Source organism: Anguilla rostrata, chromosome 4 (assembly GCF_018555375.3).
Source record: "Anguilla rostrata isolate EN2019 chromosome 4, ASM1855537v3, whole genome shotgun sequence".
Classification (NCBI taxonomy): Eukaryota; Metazoa; Chordata; class Actinopteri; order Anguilliformes; family Anguillidae; genus Anguilla; species Anguilla rostrata.
The window spans coordinates 58093846-58116131 of record NC_057936.1 but is presented as its reverse complement, the minus strand read 5'-3'; the positions used below and the strand labels follow the sequence as shown (position 1 = coordinate 58116131).

Sequence of the window (22286 nt, the reverse complement as noted above, 5' to 3'; positions counted from 1 at the left end):
GGGAACCTGGCTGAGAGACAAGAAGCAAATTTAGGTTTTTTTTTTTTTTTTGTATCTGCTCCTAGCTAATGATTACTGCTTCTAGCCCCAACCCTCCACCAGAGGAGTTATTATTACTGAAAGTAGAGTTATCACACAGCAAATGTCCTGTGTTATATCAATTCTTACAGAGTACATATGGTCCCTGTTAGACTCATATGCATTCTGTTAGAGTTGAATTAACACTGGATATTTATCTGTGTCGAAAACATTTAAACTACAATAAAAACAATCAAAGCCTCATTATTATTCATGACACACATTATGTGTCCATTATGATATGCAGTATTACAGTGAAATGAAGGATGTGTCTAGATTTCTTCTCTTTACCATATTTAGAAGAGTTGAAATAACAATTGAATGGCTGTGCAATAAGTTAAGATAAACAGACACCATTGTTCTGTATTTGTTTAAGATGCCAGACATGGTAGACAGGGTTTTGAGTATGTTTAGAGGAAAAGACCATTTTCACAGAACATGATCTCAATGAATACTGCTGAAGCAGATGTAGATGCATTTTCCCCATCAGGGGCTGTTAACAATTTTCTTAGCAGTTGTTTCTAATCTTTTGCAGAACACCATGTTTCTCTCTCCAAAAAAGCGTTTATTTTCAAAAGCGTAAACATGGGGTATGTTTTTCATTGTACTGTGTTTGAAGTCTTGAGTGATTGCAATGAGCTACACAAAATATGGATTTCTAGTTCCCTCAAAAGAGAGAATTTCACACAGATGTTCTTTTATTATACAGTTGGCTCATAGATTTTGTCATTTAATGACCTACACTGTAAATCAGGGATGTCCAATCTTGTATGAAAAAATGGCCAACGTGAGTACAGGTTTTTGTTTTAGCCCAGCACTAACACATCTGATTCTACTTATCAAGGTCTTGATTTTAGACCATGATTACTTAATTAGCTGAACCGGGTGTTGTAGTGTTGGGGTAAAATAAAAACTTACACCCACATCAGCCCTTTTTGGATAGGATTGGACACCCCTGACCAAAATTGTGCGACTTAATGAAGGCACGGTCACAACAAAATTTTGATGGCCACAACAAAATACATGGCTAATGATACATATCTGGCTTTTCATACTAACCAATCTCTGAATAAAAAATACAATGCTAGGCTGCTGCTAATGCTTGATTTTGTTTGTCATTTTTATTACTTTCAAAATGCAATTTTTAAAAATAAAATGCATGATTGTGCATATTACTATGTAGTGTCTAGAGTGTTCCAAATATCCCCAAAGTTGTTTGTGACGAATAAAAGTATGATGCTGAAAGGCAGAACTGCTGAATTGTTTACCAGCTGACCTAGAGACCTCAGGTGGCACTCCGTGCCATATAACATCACTGAAAATATGGTGTGTTGCCATAACATGCTGTGAATACAGACTTCAATCTGGAACATATGACTCAGAGGAAAGTTCAGCCTGCAAAGTAATGCAAGCCTGTGGCCAAGTCAGACATGTGAAATATTTCCGCTCCTCTTTAAGAACCGAAGAGCCTGTGGCAGGCTGGTGTGAACTCTTCCTTGGTGTGGCACTTCCACCCATGAAAGGGAGTCTTGTAGTGTGGCAGCCACCAGGGCCCAGTCCCCTGAACTTGACTGCTGTCTCCTGTCATCAAATCATCCATATGCATTTGTAAAAGAAGGTACATTGAAACAGTATTTGTCACCTCAAATGTGTCAGAAACCAAAAGTGGAATTCTGCTGTGTGAGAATTCGAATACACAATAAAAATTAACTTAACTTCAACAGCTTTGACAATAAATTTGTCAACATTGTTTAAATCAATAAAATATAAATGTGGGTATATATTTATACTTGTCCTGACAATTCAATTTAGACCTGAAACAACGAAGCACGCACTCTGCTTACGTCGAAAGCCGGCTTGCGGACAGTGGGGGAACCTTCCTCTTGATGACCAGGCCTTACGAAGCATACTGACATATAATGAGCAATGAAGATAACTTTTGGAACTGCAAGGCAAGAATACAATAAATAAACATTAGGTCGCATGTTAATAAGCTGCAGACCTTCTAAGTTCCATTACTGAATCCGCCCTCCTTTTACAAAGCGCTTCTCGGAAGCACATAACAAATGGCTTTATGAGGAGAGCACTAAATGAAGAAGAAAAGAGAAATGGAGATGATTAAGAGGTTTTTGGGGAGATTATAAAGCACTTTCCTTTCATCTTTGGGAGACTGGCCTCATGTCTGAGACTGCACAGAAGGCACAGCAGTTAAGCCCATCTTGACCCTTGCTGAACTCACATTTTTACTGCTTGTGCTGACGCTATGGCCTCTGAGCAGGAGTGCCACAAATTTTTATTCATAATGAGTACAGCATGACAAATGAGATCAACTCATTTTAATAATGCACATAATGAACAATATGTCGAAAAGTATCTGGACACCCCTGGGACTGTGACCGTTTTCCATGGTTAGTTTCGGTGAAGGTAAATCTTAATGCCATGACATTCTAGATGATTCCGTGCTTCCAACTTTGAAGCAACAGTTTGGGAAATGCTCTTTCCTGTTTCAGCCCCAAGGCACGCAGCAAGGTCCATGTAGAAATGGTTTTGTTTAGATTAGTGTGGAAGACCTTGACTGGCCTGCACAGGGCCCTGACCTCAACCCCATCCACCACCTTTGGGATCAATTGGAAAGCCAACTGCGAGCCAGACCTAATTGCCCAATTAGTGCTCAACCTCACTTGTGCTCTTCTGGCTGAACAGAACCAAATCCCTGCAGCAATGCTCCAACATCTAGTATAAAGCCTTCCCAGAAGAGTAGAGGTTGTTATAGCAGCAAATGGTGGACCAGCTCCATATTACTGCCCACCATTTTGGATGAGATGTTGGATGTCAGGTGTCCGCATACTTTTGGCCATGTGGTGGAGCATAAAAAGACACGTTCCATTATATTTTATGTTGTTCAAGTTAAATAATAAATGATTTCTGCAGAGGCTGCATGCCCTCCGTGTAAAAAGGGTAAGATAAAGCACTTGCCTCACATTTAATACAGTGCTTTTCCACTTCTGTCAGATGGAGAAACAGACTGTAAGTGTGTCTCAGTGGATCTGTTAGAAGTGCTTATATCTGATTAAGCCGAGTATAAGGAATCCCATTTGAACTTGGTGCAACATATTACTATGTTTTGGCTTGGAAACTCTTACAGACTGTAATTGTGTTGGTACTTCTTAGTGAAGGATAACTGAAAATCTTCTCATTTTTTCTCTGGTAAGAAAGGCTCAGTTCTTAGTAATCTGTGAATGTTGCTGGGATTGGGATCAAAGCTGGCTATTTGAACAGTTATGCTCCATAGCTGCTTAATATAAACAGTCTTTTCATTAAATAAAATGTCACAATTCAGTTGTCTGTTTCTGTCTGCTTCTGTTTCTCTTCATATATATGTGTGTGTGTACAGCAAATTTTTGGGGGGTAATTTTGGGGGTAAGATTTTCATATACCACATGCAAGATGTTTAATTGTTTAAAATTGTGGTTACAATGTTTTTTTTTTTAGTAATCTTCCAAATACATACAGACTCAGGGGGCTTGTACTTTAATTTCTGAGGCTCACAGAAATTTTAAATATATTTTTTATCTTAAAGCTTTTTCTATCTTTTTCTTCTTAAAGCACTTTAAAGATTAAATTAACTGCCCTGTTCAATTTCATTTGACCTGCAATGACTGAAGCATCTGTTTTTGTTGACCAAGAAAAGACTTTAGTCTTATGATAGTCCATCGCCTGTTCCTAGAGAAAGGAAAAGGGGCATTTGTAATACTGTGTTAAAGGTCCTCTAAGTACATTAGGACTGCAATGACATACGAAGGCTTGCATACAATTTCTATAATTCATGTTCAGACTAGAACAAGGAAAGTAGTGAAATGGATGACATGGAAAAAGATAATACTGACTGTGTTCTGTTGGAAACATTTGGCCTGTGCACATGTATTTCAGTTGAAGCTGGGAAAACCATCAGGAAGAGAACTTCATTCCATTTTCTGAACCTGAACCCACCAGGGACAGGAGGAACTGCACAGGAGGAAAATTACATGGAAAAGTGATTTAAAATCATAGAAACACACTGCTGGCACTATGCTTCCACCCACTAATGTGATCCTGTTCTTCTTCTTTTTTTCATGGACATTGCAAATTCTCACACAGGGACTTTACTGTTTTTTGTAAACCACTACTTTAGGATGTTGAAACCTTGGATGATCACTGCAAAAACTGTTTATCTGTGAGCTTTTAAAGTGAAATGTACTTCGATGTGAAGCTTTTGTGAAGCTGCCTGCTTTTTGAGGTAGGACTTCTTATCTTTGTGATGTTTTTGCCATTAATTCACGCATAAACCATTTTCCTGCTAAGGCAAAGAAGTACAAATGACAAAATAATGTACTTCCTGGTTTGTAATACTTGTTGAATTTTTCTGAAGGAGAATATAATATCAGTGCAATTCCTAAAAAAAAAAGTCTGAGGATAGTCTCAAATTTATTTTTCAAATAAGTTGGAAAAAAGTGGATAGAATAAGGAACTTACAAAATACGAAAACAAGACTAGGGAGTAACCCTACATTATGCTCCCTACAAAAACACACTACTGCACTCTTTCCTCCTCTGTGAACTGGCCATCTTTACAGACTAGAAGCATGACATACTGGTTTATACTAATCTACAAATCTCCCCAGTCTATTCTACTGCAAACATCTGTCCTGGTTTACAGAAATCAGATCTGCCAGATACATTTAACTCGAGACCCCCAAAATGAACTACACTCGGCCACACCTCCTTTTTGTTCTACTGCAGCCAGAGACGGGAACAAGCTGCAGAAAAGGCTTAAAATGGACAGTCTGGTCTCAATCCCAGTTTACAAATCTAAAATCATGGACACTTTCAGATTCATGTACTCATATATGACATCAGTGTTGCCTTTAATGGAAGTCTCATGCTTGAATCCCCTTGTATTTCTGTGTGCCTGTCTCATCTGACTCTCCTGACCAGACCATCATTGTAAATGAGAATGCCTTCTCAATTAAGTTGTAAAAAGTAAACATTTATTTATTTCAAGAGGTGCCGATTATTGTTCTTATGAAGGCGTAGTGCTTTTTCATACAGTAAGGAACTGATGTTGGAAATGAGCCCTGGTGGGTATTGTATTGAAGCAAAACCTGAGGCACAGAAGACTTTTTTATGTCAACTATTATATTATAAATTCTACATTTATCTCTATTTCACATGCGACAAATAGAAATATCATCAATAGAATGAACAGGGCCTGTATTACTATGCCCGTGCATAGCATTTTTAAACACCAGGTGTGCATTGAAATGATGCAGGGGTTACTGGACAATAAAACAGATATTTATAGGTGTCATGAATTCCATGTCGACCTATTGTAAATGCTGGTCTTGAAATGTGGTGCTTGTGAAGCTACCTGCATAATGAGAAAAGTAACACCCATGATTGTTTGTGTGCTTCCCTGTTGTGGAGGATACTCCCTGCAGGGACTCATTAAACACGTAGTCACAGCTGGCGGATACGCATGTAATCCCCACATACTGCAATCAGTCCCACAGCAACAGCTGGCCTACCTAAACTCTGATCATTCGAAGCATTAAAACAAATCAATTTTGTTTTGAATTCTGTTGGAAGGGCAGCATTAGCAATAATAGAAAAATAGCATTGTTTAAAACAGATAAAGCATGTGCACTCCACCGAAGGACCAGCCTCTGGTCTTTTGAATAACATGGTCTGTATGGCCATTGGATGAAATTTATCAAGCACCTACAATGCAAAGTGCAAAGTCCTCATTAACTTCCTTTTGACCTTCCATAAAAGTATAGAGATGGCCTATTTGAACTTGTATGTGTATGTGTGTGCATTATTATGTCTCAAGTACTTATAGTCAAACGGCTGCATCAGCATCTGTTTTTCCTGTGTAAAGACAAGCTTCAGGATGACTTGATTCTAAATTATATTTTATTCTTAATCCTGGAAACAGGATGAATGGAGCTCTAAACAGTATCATTTAGCTGTCATTTATCTCTTTAGGTTGGGCTTTATAAAATTGGACTGTTCATATGCTTTATAATGGAGGGTATTAAATACTCACTTAGGAACATATTTTAACAGGACTTAAACTCTCGTCGGAGTCAGATATAGCTTCAAGGACAGACAAGCCTCTCTGGTTCTCTCTTTTGTGGGAAAGCATGTCCTGTGGCAAACCTGGGCTTTTGATTTCTGGTCCATTCTTATTCCCCCAGGACGGGAACCACTTCCCCTTACTTTACTGCCTGATTACCCCTCAGGCCCCTGTGTTTTCCGCTGCTATTCCCCTTGTCCAGGTCCCGGCGACTTTACAAATCTCCGGTAAACATCCTGGGGGTTTCTTGAGTCCATACTAATGGAATGTTCTTCTCTACCGTCCGCTTAACACTATTCCAGCTGCTATCCACGCTGGCTGTATTTGGCAAAATAATCCCTTTCAATGTGCGCGTCTTGTGATAGAATGAAACAAATTGCTACATCATGGGTTAAATAAAATTATTTTTTCTAGTAGCGTAATGGAAAATTGTGACTGCAGATTTTTTTGGAATAATTTGCACGTAATCAACATGGAAAGATGCAGACTGAATGGTGCAGAGAGCTTAAGGGGGAAATTGGAATTAGATGTAAAATTGAGTTATTACTCATCAGTCAGAAGCTGAAGGAAACATAAAGGTACTTCATCCAAGGAAAGCCAGACATTCAAACCGCTATGGTAATTTGTCCTTTGTCCACGCTGAGTTAAAAAAATAAAATAAAAATTCAAACCATATGGTTTCCCCATTTTCACACAAATTTGTAAGTCTGAAGTTTAGAAAAAAGAAAAAACAAAGATTGACATAATGGTTGTTACTTACTGAATTCTAATTTTACAGTGATAAGATACTTGAGATTCCCATCACTGCACCAGACCATGTCCATGCATGTGCCACACTCTGAAGCCTTTTTGTATTCGATGATCCTGTAGGTCAAGATTAACAGTAGACTGCCAGACCAAAACAGGAACCCTCCTTAAGCATAACTTCTTAGTTGTTACAGTGTAATTCCACAGAATGGCTTATCACAAAAAATGTTTTGCTTTTTTCTTTCTGTTTACCCAGGCCTGGGCGATTTTGGCTTGAATATCATCTACAGAGGAAAATAATTTCCACGAATTTCAGCTTAATTTACAAGCTGTTGCTATGAAGCATGTGGCTGAAAGACAATATGCAATTGGACCACATGTTATTTGAATAAATTTTGGATAGGAAATAGCCTTTCTGGTGTTCAGATTACAATGTGGAGGAGGAAACATGTCAAGTCTTTGAGGCCAAGAGCCAGCTCAACTTTTTTTCCCCTCTTCGCATAATTTTAATCATGTTATTTTCAGTCATATTTGAATGTGTATATACTACGTTCAGGAAGAGCACACAGTTATCCAGCTGTCCGTGATTTTTTATTTCCGCAAGTCATGCAATTCTCATCAGGATCTATGCTTGTTCTTCAAGTTACTAACTGTCCAGGAATATAAGCTATACAAGGTGGGTGTTGAGCTTGTACAGCAATTTATTGGTTATATAATGGGTTTGAATAAAAAAAGTTAAATCACTGTACAATATTTAAAATAAAATAATGAAAATGACAATCTCACTTGGTGATTGCTCAACCAGACCTGTGTTAGTATGTGTAATCAATGGAATATTGGCCCAGGTTATGACAGTGACAGTTGGTTTTCACTGATATATCTTGCCAAAGTGTATTCTCAAATACATCAATGAACAGTTGGAGTTGTAAAATGTAATGTCCTAGGGGATTTCCAAGTCTTTGCTGAAAGCAATTGTACTGTGTGCAAAGCAAATCAATAATGACATCCTCATAAACTGTTGTTATCCAGAAAGTACCTATTTTTGTCTCTAAATACAAAAATGGCACGTAGAAATCTTTTTTCTACTGATTTACTGGACTGTTGAGACCAACTTCTGGACAAGGCATTACGAGTACTAGATTCAGGTTTAACCATCTGTGGATGTCCTGGGAGAAATTCCTGCAGGATACTGTTTTGTTAGTAAACAGTGCTAAGCCTGCTCCTGTAGGCATGGTCTTTGAGAGCATGGTGATCACGAAACATAGTAATGAGTGTGAGGACAATTTGTGGAGTTGAAGGCTCATATTCTTTTCAGCTGTTCAGTAATTCACCGAGATGTATCTGCTCTAAAACAATAACTTAGGCAGTTTGATAACTTAATAATAAAACCAACCAAGTTTGGTTTTTATTATTGATACATTTATTTTGGTAATGAAACTTCATCTAGCATCAAACACTTGGAAGTAGGGTTGCCTTATGCCATGTATTCAATTAACACATGTCCTTAACTTGGACTTTGAAAAAGAATAAAGTATTTTTGAAATGAACTGAAAATTGTTCAATTCATTTAAATTTTGTTTGTATAGTGTTTTTTTTTTTTTACATCGGGCATTGTGACAAAACAGCTTTACTGACATCCAGGCCTGAACCCTTGAAAAGAAAGCCTATGGTGACAGTGTCAAGGAAAAAGTCTGAGCAAAATTTGACTCAAAGGGGTGTACCTATTTGCTGCTGGATTTCACTTGTTAATTGGAAAAGGCTACCAGGCTACCAGGCTACTGGTAAAGAGAAGAAAAAATATCATCATTAGGCAGCTAATGTTGATGAGTTGAGCAGGAGAGATAGAGGTGCCTGTGTGCAATAAGGAAAAGCTCCAGCAGAATAAGTCTAAGGCTGCATGGCAAGGGGAAGGAAGGAGAAGGACCAACACAGTAATTAGGGCAGCCCTGAGACAGTCACCACCAGACCATGACTGGCTCTTCTTAAAACAGAGACATCATGTATTATCCAGTGACAGCACTGACAGCTCAGTCTACCAGAAACTCTGTGGCCTATGCCAGCCACCCAACCCTGTCCCTCCACTGGCTGGCTTTAAAAAAGTAAATCTTAAGCCTAGATTTAAATATAGAGAGAGTATCTGCACCCAGAACATGACCAGACAAATTCTTCCAAAGGAAAGGAGCATGATGGGGAAAAGCTCTACCTTCTGTGGTACCTTTAGTTACTTTAGGAATAAACAGGGAGCCTGCTGTCTGTCAGCAGCTTGTTCTTGAGGGATTACAGGAAGAAAGGAGATCAGTCAGATACACGGCGGCTAGCCCATGTAAAGTTTTAAATGTAAGGACAAATGTCTTATAATAGCCAGTGGAGAGAAGCTAACTAATCTCCTTGTTCTGGTAAGAATACGAGCCACAGAATTTTGAATCAGTTGGAGACCTTTCAGTGAGGAATTTACATATCCATACAAAATATCATTACAGTAGCGTAATCCTGAAGTAAATGACACAGAGTTTGACTAGTTAATCCGTGATTGTTGAACTTGCTATGCTGTGCCTGCGAGGTGGAAGAAATAATTCGTTTTTCATTTTTTTGTCAGCTAAGTAAACATGTGGAGTCAGTCTGGGTCCATGTTAATTACGATGATAACACAATTCATCATTTAGTAATTTTTCTATTGTATTCAAATCTGAAATTAATACTTTTCATTCATTCAAACTGATTCGCCTTTATGATTTTTAGTCAGAGTAAACAATAAAATTGTTCACTGATGGAGGCCTTTTTATAGTTGTTAAGACAGTATTCAACAAGAGTACACATTTTAAGCATTTTCATGTTTCTGAAGTATTGTCTTGCCCATCCCATGTGTGCTGCACATGTCAGTTTAAAAGAATTATCCTGAGCATTTGAAATGACAGTTGATTGTGAGAGACATGGGGCCCACATAAAGAATGGGACTATCATGGGAATATAGGCCAAAGGCAATAAAGTCTGGGTCCATTGTGGTCAGTAGAAAGTCACATAACTCAACTGATGCACCCAGATATGACAAGCTAAGATGCTGACTGGCTGATGACTGACGTGATTGACTATTGAGCTTCTTCAGGAAAGCTGTGATGTTGAAGGCACAGAAGCACACCCGCTGATTTTTAGAGGTAGAATCAGTGTGTACAGTAAATTTAGACCAACAGCAAAGGTGGATTTACAGCCGACATGTTGAAAAGGAGATATATGAAACTGTTCAGCCATCCTTACCATGAAAATAAAGTGAATGGTCCTGTGATGGATTGGTGACCTGTCCTGACTGGATTCTCGCCTCTCGCACACTGCATGCAGTGTAAAAAAAACCATCAACTGTGCCATGTTTTTTTTTTTTTGTCCATATCTTCACAATACATCTTTTATTTTATTATGTCACAAATTGCAATGGGTATGCCATCCGCCAAGTTACAGCTTGGCTGGGCATGCCCCATTCCTAAACAGCACCAAGAGTTTTGAACTTTTCCGGGTTTCCTACAGAAACAACCACAATAGCCAAACTCTCAGCCCTTAAGAACACTAACTTCTGTACTTTCTGACCTTACGTAAACACACAGAATTCAGATACAACTTTTACACATTCACACTATAAAGCCCCAAACATGGGTTATTTAGCATTTTTCTTCTATTTCTTTTTCCCTCCAATTTCATCACTACAAATGCTCCAGTCAACAATCAATAATTCTCACCACTGGACATTTAATTACATCTGCTACCATTCTGCCAATAATGACATCTGATCAAAGTAGTCTGATCAAAGTAGCCAATTGCTCGGATGCCCTGATACGCAGGCAAAGTATACGAAAGTGCTTGGGATGCTGATTCAGCCAATATAACATGGCTTTTAAAAATGTAGTGTTCACCTTTGTTTTGTGTGCAAACTAGCTTGCATACTTACTAATAATTACCAAAACAAATGAAAACTATTGCTCACACCACTGTATAAACTTTGTGGGAAGCTCATTAATATTTTTGAAATGCATTCGCTATCATTTCACTTGCAAACCTCACATAATATCCTTTCATTACTAGGGATGCGTATCATTCCCGCACTTTAGACAATTTCGCTTTTGGCATTTTGACCACGTTCAACGTTAGCCAGCTTGCAACTGACACCTGCTGTCACTGACTTGGTCGACAGAGCAAGTGTAATGTTAGTTAAGATGGTGCCAAAATGAAGCATTGTAATCTGTGTTGCAATCCAGTCAGATAAGCAACAGACATATGCGAATTGGTGCCAGAGTGCTAAACAGGTTTTGGTACCCAGCTCTATTCATGACTCAGACAGCTACATGATTACATGGTAGGCCCCAAAACCACAGACCACTATTGCAGGCTTCGGCCAACCACGGGCTTGTTCTGTGGGCCTGCAGCTGGGTACTGCTGGAGTCCTTCTGCATCAATGTTGCACCCAACAATCGCAATGCTCAAGCATGTGGTAACGGCAAGATAAATCATGGAGACTTTTAATGCCCATGGCAATTTTAGTAAGTGTTTATAACTTTATTTTGTTATGCAATATTGGTATTCAAATTATATCAGAATGTTCAATACATACGTACAGGAAACTTCATGAAGAGGGAGCCATGTGGATTTCATGATGGCAGATTTCTTGATTTTATTAAAGTGACAACAGTCAAACTGTGGCATTTCTAGTGTTTGCTTTGTAACAAGGCTACTGTTGCCTACTTGCTAATGCCATATTTTAAAATTAATGTTAGCTAACAAATAACTTTAAATAATTTGTAATTCGTGGAAAAGGAATAAAGGACTGAATCTACGCCTGTGTGTTTCTTTGAGCTGGAATGTGTGTGTATGCGTGACTCTCAAGATTTAATTATCTGAAGGTTCATACATGTTTATGTATTATTATTATCAGTTGCTCATAACAAACACAGTAAAAAATGATCAAGAAAACACGGTAGCCAATATTGTTTGTTGAAACTTGATCTCATTTTGACATCAAAACAATACATTCACTAATGACAATCCCGCAACACGGGCTGCTGTATTGGCTTGATATATGGCGCGTGATGTGTTAATCTTCTCGGTCCGCACAAGGGACACCATGTGAAATGTTACTCATTTAAATGCAGGATTCTTTTTTCTTTTAAAAAAGAAATGTTCTTCTAAATTACTTCTTAAATAAATTTAAGAATTGATGGGTGCAAGCCAAAAATGCGATCTGATCTGTGATGTCACGTCAGTAATTGGTGAAATTTAACACCAACTGGTACCGGGGTTGAATACGGCTCCCCTTGCAACATTGCAAGTTAAGGCATCTGCGGAAACCACCGCCTGGAGGTACAGCACGGATCTGAAGTAGCCTGTGTGCATGAAATCTTGCGGCAGTCACTGTACTCCATTTAATACGGGAATCTGGATTCGTGATATGGTTCTGTAAATAGAACTGGGAAACTGCAGAGTGAATAGTTTTCCGTGCATAGGTTGGTTAACAGCTGGCACTTGTATTAAGCAAAAAGTCGCACTTCTACTATCAAACCGCGACGGAGTCGGGGGAAGTTTCGGTGAGAGGGAATCTCTATCTCTGGATTTCCCTACAATGAGGAAATTCTGAGGTGGCAGTCTTCAGTCAGTTAAACTCTCCTTGGCTGTTACTAAGGGATAGCTCATGAACCGGTATCCTCTAGCGTGGAATTCTGTTTTCACTTAGAACTCTGCTGCTTGGACAAATGCATACAAATGCATTTAGGAGCCCAACGGACAAGGAGTGGAAACATTTCTCCTACGGCAAAAACGTAAGTTTAAGTAGTACGTTTATTCAATTAATTTGGTTAGGAAAACAACGGAAACACAACAAATCTTGCATCCATTTGTGTTAATGTTTTTTCTTTATTTTTGTTGTTCGCATGTTGGGACTTACTGTATATTACTGAAAGGTAGCCTACATTTAGCTTGCATTTCATTCTGAACGAGAAAACACTGTGACAAGAGCAACCCTTTCGGTTGTGTTGCTCTTTTGATACATTGTTAAGAATGGATAATAATTTTGCATATTTGGCACCCTTGAAGGTGATAATTAACCGACTAAGCAGAACAGCTTCCAGAGCATGACTGGCTATTGAGCCTACATAGAACGTTCATGGCTTTGACCTGCCGAGTCTCTGAGCGCATGGTTGATCTTGTGTGGGTCCCAGTCGGTCGCCCTGAGGATAAAACAGACATGAGCTAAAAATTTGATTGTTTGCCATCCAACGGGTTTTATATGCTGAAACAAGTTACTGTCAGACCCAGATGCCAGGGTTGAAGTCATGCATTTCACTTATTAATGACTTGGAAAGTTTCAGTTTGTATTTGTATTAACTTGTCATGTGAAGTCGAGGCTGCTTTTTGAATGGGATTTTCATTGGATTCAGTGGAACTGCGTTTGGACGTTAAGTGGTAATAGTCACTGGCCTTTAAAAGTTGTTCCAACCGAAACCGTGTGTGTGCGTGCGTGCGTGTGTTGTGTGTGTATTTGAATGAACCAGTGCTACTGGAGCTCTAGACACATGACAGTGGAAATAACACGGTCATTTTGTTTTGCATTACATTATAAAATTGACAAGTATTTTTTATTTATTATTTATAACAATAGTTACTACAACGCGCAGTTCCTTGTTGCGCATAAATAGCCTACAGTGTAGCGTGAACTGCTTTCTACGCAAGCGAAGTCTAGCCCAGTCACTCAGCCTGAGGTGAATTCTTTTTGGTTTAAGACCTAATTGAGACCAGATGATAGGACTTCGGTTGGGATGGGAAGACATCAGTGGAGTTTTAAAACCCTGCCTGTCCTGCTACAATAGCCAATGTAGCCTAGCAATACCAGGATCGGAACATGTACTATCTTTACTGTCTTCTGTAATATTACAGCAAATGCAAGTTCTAGCAGGGGTAGAACTGCAACAGTACAACCCACGCGCAGGGTAATTGCGTTGGGTTGCACACAGAACATTTTGAATGACCGCTGACTGAAGGCGTATAGCAGTTATGGCTAAACATTCCTCATGTAAGTGTGCATTGGGTATTTACATCTCGGCATTCGGTTTCTGCAGTGCTGTGACATTTGTGGGGGACAGACAAGCTGGATTACATTTGAGACACCATTTGAAAGCCATAGCATAGATGAAAATTATATCCAACTTACATTTTTTCCCCGGAACATAACACCGTAACTTTTTTATACCTCTGTGGGAAGTATTGTTTTATGCAATTAGGCAAAACCACTGTGTTTAAAAAATTGGCTAATTCTTGTTTGAGTCTAATTAGAGGCAAAATGTGAATTAAAGCTGTTATGAAGCATTTTACTCAATCTCCACACATGGCAAAGCCTTTGATTTTTGTACATGATTTGGGCAATATTTGTCAAGAGCTATTGAAGGCATTAGATTATTTCCTGAAGTAGATTGGGACCATTGGAAAATGTTCATAAAGGGCAATTCAAATGATTGAGCCCTAAAAAGGTGGCTTGTGTCACTTCTTGACTGAGGTGTGCAGAAATAGGCTGCTGGAGATTGGAACAATAACACACTGTTAGCTTAACTCTCTGGGCCAGCAGTGAGCTGAAGCCTTGGAACACTACCACCCGTCTTCATTGACCAAGCATAGTCCTGGATTTTTTTTTATAACACAAGCCTTTCTCCGTTTTCAGTGTTAAAACAAATTCAGAATATCAATGTGGCTTTCACTATTCTCTGTAGGTAGGTAGTAAAGGATCTGTGAACAATTAAAATAAGGACTATACACAAGAAAAATGTGTCAATGAAGTTGGCCATTGTTGAGAGAATATTCACATAATGAGTGTATTGTTTTTTTTTGTCCTCCGGAATGTAGGATGCTTAACATCAGTAGGTACAATATTGAGGGCTGGTAGTGTGTGTGTGTGGGTGTGTGTGTGTTTTTGTGTGTGGCAAGCCCAACATCTGCATGTCTTCCTATGGGCAGGAAAGGGTAAGCCAATAAAACCCTGCTGAAGTTTACTCACAGTCCTTTGTCTGCTCAGGGTCTTGTGGACCTAGCAAATCTTTACTTTAGTGTACAGCGACCTCTTGACTCTAAATAATTTGAGTGTTTTTGAAGAGGAGGCTAGTGGACATAGCAATTTTATTGTACTGTGGTTTGAATAGTATGGATCTGAAGAGTCACAATGTGGAATGAAGTGTCCATTAGACAATGAGATAGTGGTGATTATGTCTATCCGTGCAATTTTATCTTAATTTAATGCCTTTCTAATGAGCTCATTTTCCTGATGCAGCTGGGAAATATCAGCAGCCGCAATGAGGACGAGCTAATGGCTTGCTACGCATCGACTTTCACTGGCCTGTTAGCAATCACTGGATCACTATGAGCCAAGCTGCAAGAGATTATGTTAGTGAATACCAAGAGCAGAACTCAATGTGGCAGCACTGTTAACCTAAATAAATGGAACTTATAACCAATGGAAAGGAAACATCAAAGTAACATATCTGTGAAACGTAACATTGCCACAGTCAATATTATGGATCTTGAAGGAGGTCATAAACCGGCTCATTGGATATGGATCCGTATTAGACTGTCTCCAGTATACAGGAGCTGCTCTCTTGTCGCAGGCGGAACAGTAGAGCAAACATGCAGATAACCTCCCTGTCCAGTCACATCCTTTTTTCACCTGTAGGTCAACTGAGGCAAAGTCTGCTTCTGAGTTACACAGTAGACATCTGTGCCTCAGAAATAATAAATGTCAAAGACTGGATACACCATTGCAAATAACAAACTAGTAACAACAGGTTATTGGTGTGTAAAAGACAAGGGCCCAGGAGTCAGGCAATGGTGACCTCTTCCCAGTTCAATTAACTTTAAAGTTAATATTTTATAGTTAAAAATCCCCTGTGGTGGTTAGGGCGGAGATGACACTGTCCTTGAAAACTGTCTAATGTATTGTTGTTGCATTGAAGAAACTGAAATTTGATTGCCCTGCTTGCAGATGCTTCTTGAATAAATTGTGACAACATTTCAGTGTTGCAGAGCTACAATGTGTCAATGTCTGACAGTTTGTGTATGCATGTAAACAGTTCTTGAAAGATAGCCGTGGTTTAACAAACTTACATTCTGGGTGGTTACCATAATGATTAAGATTTGTAATGGGAGGTTTTCATTAAAAATGTACGATAAATATTATACTTGTTTTTTTGTAGAAAAAGCAACTCACATTAAGTAGCGTCTAATTGATTTTGTAAGGACCCTGTTAATTAGCCCCATGGAAAACATAACTAGTGTCTTAAAACATCACATGCCCTCTCTAAGCAATAGAGTGGGGATAATTGCTCCCATCTCTTAATTAAAGATAATTATAAACTAGACTTTATTAGATGTGGATCATTCCATAGTCCCATTGGTGAAATGAAATAGTGCTTTGTCTTCTAGATGCCTAAATGTCAATTGATCTGCTGTGGCAACTTATTTTCAAACAAAACTGAATGCAGTTTTTTTCTGAGCCTCACACACACACACACACACACTGTTTAAAAGTGGTAATTGTTTACAATTCTGACATCATAGTCACTACCACACTGTGGCATTTCCTTCAGACAACACAGTGTTGTTTGGGTCTCTTTGCTGTCCCTTCAACTTCTTGCCCTGTAAACTATCCATGAGAGATTTCTATGGATCATGCCAAGCGATTATCTTTTACTTTACAAAACTTCAAGTTTGAGAGCACAATTTTTTTGCATTAAAAGAAAAAATGCATCTTGCATCTTGTGGCACACTTTACAGGTAATGTTAAAAGGAAGCATACAATTGCACAGTGCAGAGAGTAACTCCTGTGAAGAGTGCAGTGTTTGCTCAGGGATGTTGGAATGCTCTTACGACCACCCCAGTGAATGTGACGTAACTTTGCTTAAAATCAATAGCTATTAAAATAGGTCACTATTAGACTAAATTACCGCATTTCATCCATGGGCAACTTAACTTCTGTACCTTTTCTTTGTGTTTAACATCATCGTGTCTTATTACTGTTTGCAGTTTCATAAAAGAATGTCCTTTTTTCTGCTGATACAATGTGTTGTTGCCCATTTTCTCAGCTGGTGTATTGTGAGAAATGTCACACCAGCATCTCGGACAGGTGAAATGATTCATTTGTTGATTCCCTTGCTGTGAGCCCACTGGCCAGTGTTTATCTGGAAAACAAACTTGGGTGGATTTTCTGCTTGGAGAAAAGTCTCGCCTCTGTAACTGAGGCCACACACAGTAACATCTATTCCGCTTGGAGACACCTCTGTCCTTGATGTTGCATTGTTCTTTTCATTTTTGTGCAGAGTTTGGGATTGTTCAGTGCAGCTCACTTACATCATTGCCTCATTAAATTGAGAGTCTGGTTATCTGTTTGAAGTTCAGCTTTCATTAAACATGCAAGTTCCTTGCAGCTGTGTGTAGTTATCTAAATCTCAGATTGTATAATTTAATATGAATGGCAAAAGGCCTTGCTGATAAGCAACCATTTTGAATGCAGTCGGCTAATTATACAATAACTCAGTTTAATTTTGTATTTTGTCATTTAACTGTGTTTTAGTTGAGGTGCTGATCATTTTCCTAATCAAATGATTCATGGTTGGAATGATTTTGCCCATTTTACCTAGCTTGTTTGGCAGTGTTTCCATCTGTCTAGAAAGCAATGTTTAGAACTGAGAGTTCTGAATGAAATGTTTTTAAGAAACTTAGCATTACATCTATATACTTGTCAGAATCAGAGAAGACACAGAGTATGGGCCGGCTTGTGATTAGCTGTGATTAACATATATGAATTTGCTAGCGATACTTAAATGGACTGGAATTAACCCCTGGGGTACCCTTGAGCTTTGAAGTTCTTCACTGAATGATTGGCTACATGAACTAAGCTAGTAAGCTTATAATATTTTCAAAATAATCAATGGAGGCCATGCTGGAAGCCACTTTGTGATAACACTTGTCTCACACATAATACTCAACAACAAAAGTACTTTGTTATGGACTGCTGTCATTAATTTGTGTGTGCATTATTTGTGTTTATCTGCAGAAGCTTCTAGTCCCCTGCCCCAGACAAGAAATATCATTTTCTTCGTTTCCTTTTCTGTTTTAAAAAGTATTTTAATTACATAAAAATGTCTTATGTGGATAAATGAGGGTGCATTTACCTCTTTCAAACGGAGGAATGTTTGATTTCTGCATTTGACTTTCCATATATGAATCAGTGCAGCATACCTTTTCATAGTAAACACATGCAGGCATAGCTCACTATTAAAGCATTATTTTGTGCTTTACTGCCCTGCTCCATGATTTGCACAGTGCTTCATGCAAGAATGCATGCCTGCGGACAGGCTAACATAGAGGTTGGGTTTTTCAAGGTTAGGAAGGGAGATAATTACTAGTTACCTAGTGAATGGGGTCTGCCTGTTATGCAATAAAAGCGATGAGAAATGTAGCAGGTTATCAACTAAATCAATCATGATTTAGTTCTTGCTTTCAAACCACTAATGTCATTGCTGGCACTACTTGTTCAAGTTTTAAAAGTTAGTGTAAGAGTCTTCACAACATTTGTCATTCTTAATCTCTGACCTTTAACAGTAAATAAGAATTTGGAGATGTTGTTTGAGATGACGTTTAAAAAAAAAGAAAAAAAAAATTATGGGCCCCAGTCACATGATATTTGGAATCCTTTCATGTAACAGGACGAGCGATACAAGTAGACATGGCCCACCTCAAATCACTTGCCTTACATTTGTGTGACCATCCAGCAATGGTGTCAGGCCGAGATACAAAGTGGAAATGTGTAGCCGCCTGTAGTCTACAGAAAATCTATTATTTGTATCTGCATCGTAGTCCGTAGGCATATTTTTGTGGTGCACACACTGCTACCCAGAAGGCATGAATGTTTTTAGTTAAGACCTTGCTTTTCCAGCACTCTAAATGAGAATAACATTTTGACTTCATGAAATATATTTCTTTTGACATCTTGAAAATTTGACACATTATTCTTTGACCGTCAGCTCTATTTTAATTTTTCTCTGAGAGATATATTTGCTCTCTCAGATAAAAGAACACCTGTGCCCACCTTTGCTGTCACTAACTTCTGTTTTCTGTCCCTTCCAGGAGAACCCTCCTCCTACTCTTCTCAACATGCACAGCATTACTGTTTGCACAAGCGCACTCTCAAGCACAAGGTAAGGCAGCATCCTCTGTCCTCCAACAACTCCGAGCCTGTTGTCCTCAGGTCACTCTGTCCTAAGTTCAGTGACCACACACCCAGATCTGCATCTCTTCCAGAAAAGATCAGTAGTGACAAGGATGACCTTTCTCAGCACGGACGCAGCTCATGAGGTTATGGAACATTTTTCCACAGCAGGGCTATTGCTTGTGATGAAAAGTGCTGATTGTTATAGTCCTCTGTGTGGGATGCGGGGGCACAAGTCTCGGACCTTCTGGTTCTTTAAATGAAGAGCATGATGTAATATGACTGTGGCCTGTGTTTAACAGTGTACTTTCGTACATTGCTTTGGCTGCAGTGCGCTGTGATTAGAATTCACCATGCCTGCAAATGTCAGAGGTATGCGTAATGGATATTGTCCCATCCTTTTTGTATTACTTTTATATATACATGCAATGTTATACATGTTATTATATGATTTTCGCAATGCTATTGCCAATTTGACCAGTTGAAAGAAAGTAACCAATGTGTTGGTATACATTTGCAGACACATATGTGTACATTTACAGGCACAAAGACACTGAGGTTTTGTGCTATAAAAACACATATGATTTTTATATTCAGCTCACCAAGAATTAAACTGTCATAAACAGAAATTTGCTTTTTACTGTCCCTTTTGGCACAGGCCATAATAAAGATTAGCTGTCTTTTCGTAATGATGTCTTATTGCATACATTTAAACTGACACATTTTTCTCAAGTGACTACAGCTAAACATTATTGCTAGTCTTATCTGATGAGCAAAATATCAATCGGCTTGAACTATCTTGTTTCCCTGGATCAGTGCTCTTCGCTGTCTTGTATTAGCATGATCTCCCCGTAGCCATTTTGCATCTGTAATTATGTGCCGCGTAATACAGCATGGAAAAGAGCCACAGTACTGAGTGAGGAGTGACAACACTAGCTATTCTGCCTCACAGAGGGACAGCTGCAAATAGGAGCTTCTCTAACCTTTCTTTTTTTAAACTCTCCTGCATGTCCGCTCTTGTTCTCTGGATCCCAGAATGCAGGTAGAGACCGCCAAAGAACAACTTGAATTTTTCATTTTTTTAGTTCTTTTTTTTTTTAAAGGAGACCACTAGCTGGTACAAAGCCTTTTCTTCCTCATACTGCAAGATCATTTTGAATGTTTGACCAGTCACACTAAAAAAAAAACGATAACAAAACACAATTCTCAGTATATCTTGGCAAGACTCTGTATGTGCTCAGATGTAAGAGATTAAGAAGGATGTTTGCCATTGGTTTACAGACAAGCACATGGTGGAAGGCACTGACCAGGCAGGGCAGATGGAGTTTCCTTTTCTTTGCTTTGTCACAAGCTGCATAGCTCAGGCCCCCTACCCTACCAGCGTAAATCAACACAGGCTACTCATACAAGTTCAATCACAGCAGCGATGCCTTCATCCTGTTCCTCAAAGAAAACACGCAAGTACAGTATATATCAGCTTCTCCTAGCTTGCCTCTTGTATGGTATTTAAACTTTCACAGGAGCATTTCACATTAAGTTATGTGAAAGGGAGTGTCTGAGACTGGAGGGGCTTTTTTTTGTCATTGCTGAGACAAGTCCAGCAATTTTTAAACCGACGGTCATGGTGCTTAATTCTACCACTGACCAAGAACACATGGAACCTCAGCAGAACCGCCTTCTCTGGCCACACAGATTGCTGTGAGCGACTGACCGTTTCCAGTTGTCATTAGTCAGTGTTTCTTTGAAGTGCCGTGTGCGTGGCGTAATTATAAACTAATCAAATTGCTATTTGTTGGAAAAAGTATTTTTAGATAGTTCAATGAGAAAGGGATGCACTTTCCTGGAAAATGTCTTTAATCACCCAAAACAACGTTCAATTCCTGTGTTTGGGTTGAACTAGATTTCAGCCAGATGATTTCTGTCCTGGCAGAGCTAAACCTCTGTCACAAATTTTTTTATTTATTTATAAATATCCAGTGTAGTCCTGTCCTGAATCAATTTATTCTCAGTTTGTTGGAATGCAGAGTAAGGGTGAAAGAAGCCTGTCTTCACGTATGAGACAGGTTCATTGGAATCCAGGCTCCTGTTGCCTCAGGCGTAGAATGTCAAGGATATCTCTGCCTGTAGATCCCCTGAAGATACGGCAAAGTGCCATGGATGGACACAGGCATGTTCTCTCTGTGGGCACAGCAACAATACTTTGCAATCTTATTCCAGTTGTATTCCGCACAGGTGGTGCTCTACTGTACAAAACCTCACTCTCACTTGGTGCACACAAATTAAAATAGCAGAAGTCCCCCTGGCACCAAGTCCCTTGGTTGCAGTGAATGCTGAATATTTGTTTCTGCAATCTTTTAACTTCTTGATTAACTGGCTTTAATGGGAAAGAGGAAGGGAGAATAGAAGGGAGGGAATGGGAGAAATGGTTAATGGTTAATGGACTGCATATATAGTGCTTTTATCCAAAGCGCTTTACAATTGATGCCTCTCATTCACCAGAGCAGTGCTTGTGCAGAACTTGTGCATTTACGTACAGTGCAAGCACAGTATTTACACACTTTAACTTACTCTGTTGAATGATTTTTGTAGTAGTTTATCATGAAAATATTAAGGCAATATTATTTAATACTTGGTAGAATGACACCACTTTACTGCCTATAAATTTAGTTTCATTTGCAATAACATTGACCAGCTTGAGTACAGGAGTAATACTCTGAGCAGCAGTCAGATCAAGTTTGATTAGTGTTAAGGTGAGTTCAAAGATAAAATTAAAATATGGCATGTACTCATAAACATGAGGGCATTTTAAAGTGCTTTAAACAAATCTTTGACTAGCATGCCCTATAAGGAAATATATGGGAGCAATTAAACCATGTGATTCAGCCCTTTCAAAGGTATCATGAAGCTCTCCTTCATATCTAATTCAGTCAGGCTGTTTTTCAGTAAACTTTCATCCTAGGTCCCCCGTTCATCTGTAGTCCATCTGCGTCAGTGGGAATGTGAGTGTTATTGAGGGTAAACTGTGATGTCAGCAGAGCAGAGAGCTTTAAGGGAACCTCCCCCACACAGTCCCTTCCGAGACTGCGGTTTCTGACGTTCGGTAAAGGTCTTCAGCGTTTGAACT

The 22286-nt window shown here is 39.0% G+C and overlaps 1 protein-coding gene across 3 annotated transcripts in view; it reads left to right on the top strand.

The window, feature by feature from the left end:
• The first annotated feature begins 12232 nt into the window (after positions 1 to 12232).
• Positions 12233 to 22286, top strand: part of LOC135253764 (collagen alpha-1(XXIV) chain) — an 86904-nt gene continuing 76850 nt past the window's right edge. For 2 of the 3 annotated variants that reach the window (XM_064333485.1, XM_064333484.1), the window contains exons 1-2: positions 12236 to 12734; positions 19081 to 19151. In XM_064333485.1, the coding sequence (XP_064189555.1) occupies positions 12679 to 12734; positions 19081 to 19151 (127 nt within the window). In that variant the 5' untranslated portion in view covers positions 12236 to 12678. Of the gene's footprint in view, positions 12735 to 19080; positions 19152 to 22286 lie in introns of all 3 variants that reach the window. The other variant, XR_010329684.1, reaches the window with a different exon arrangement.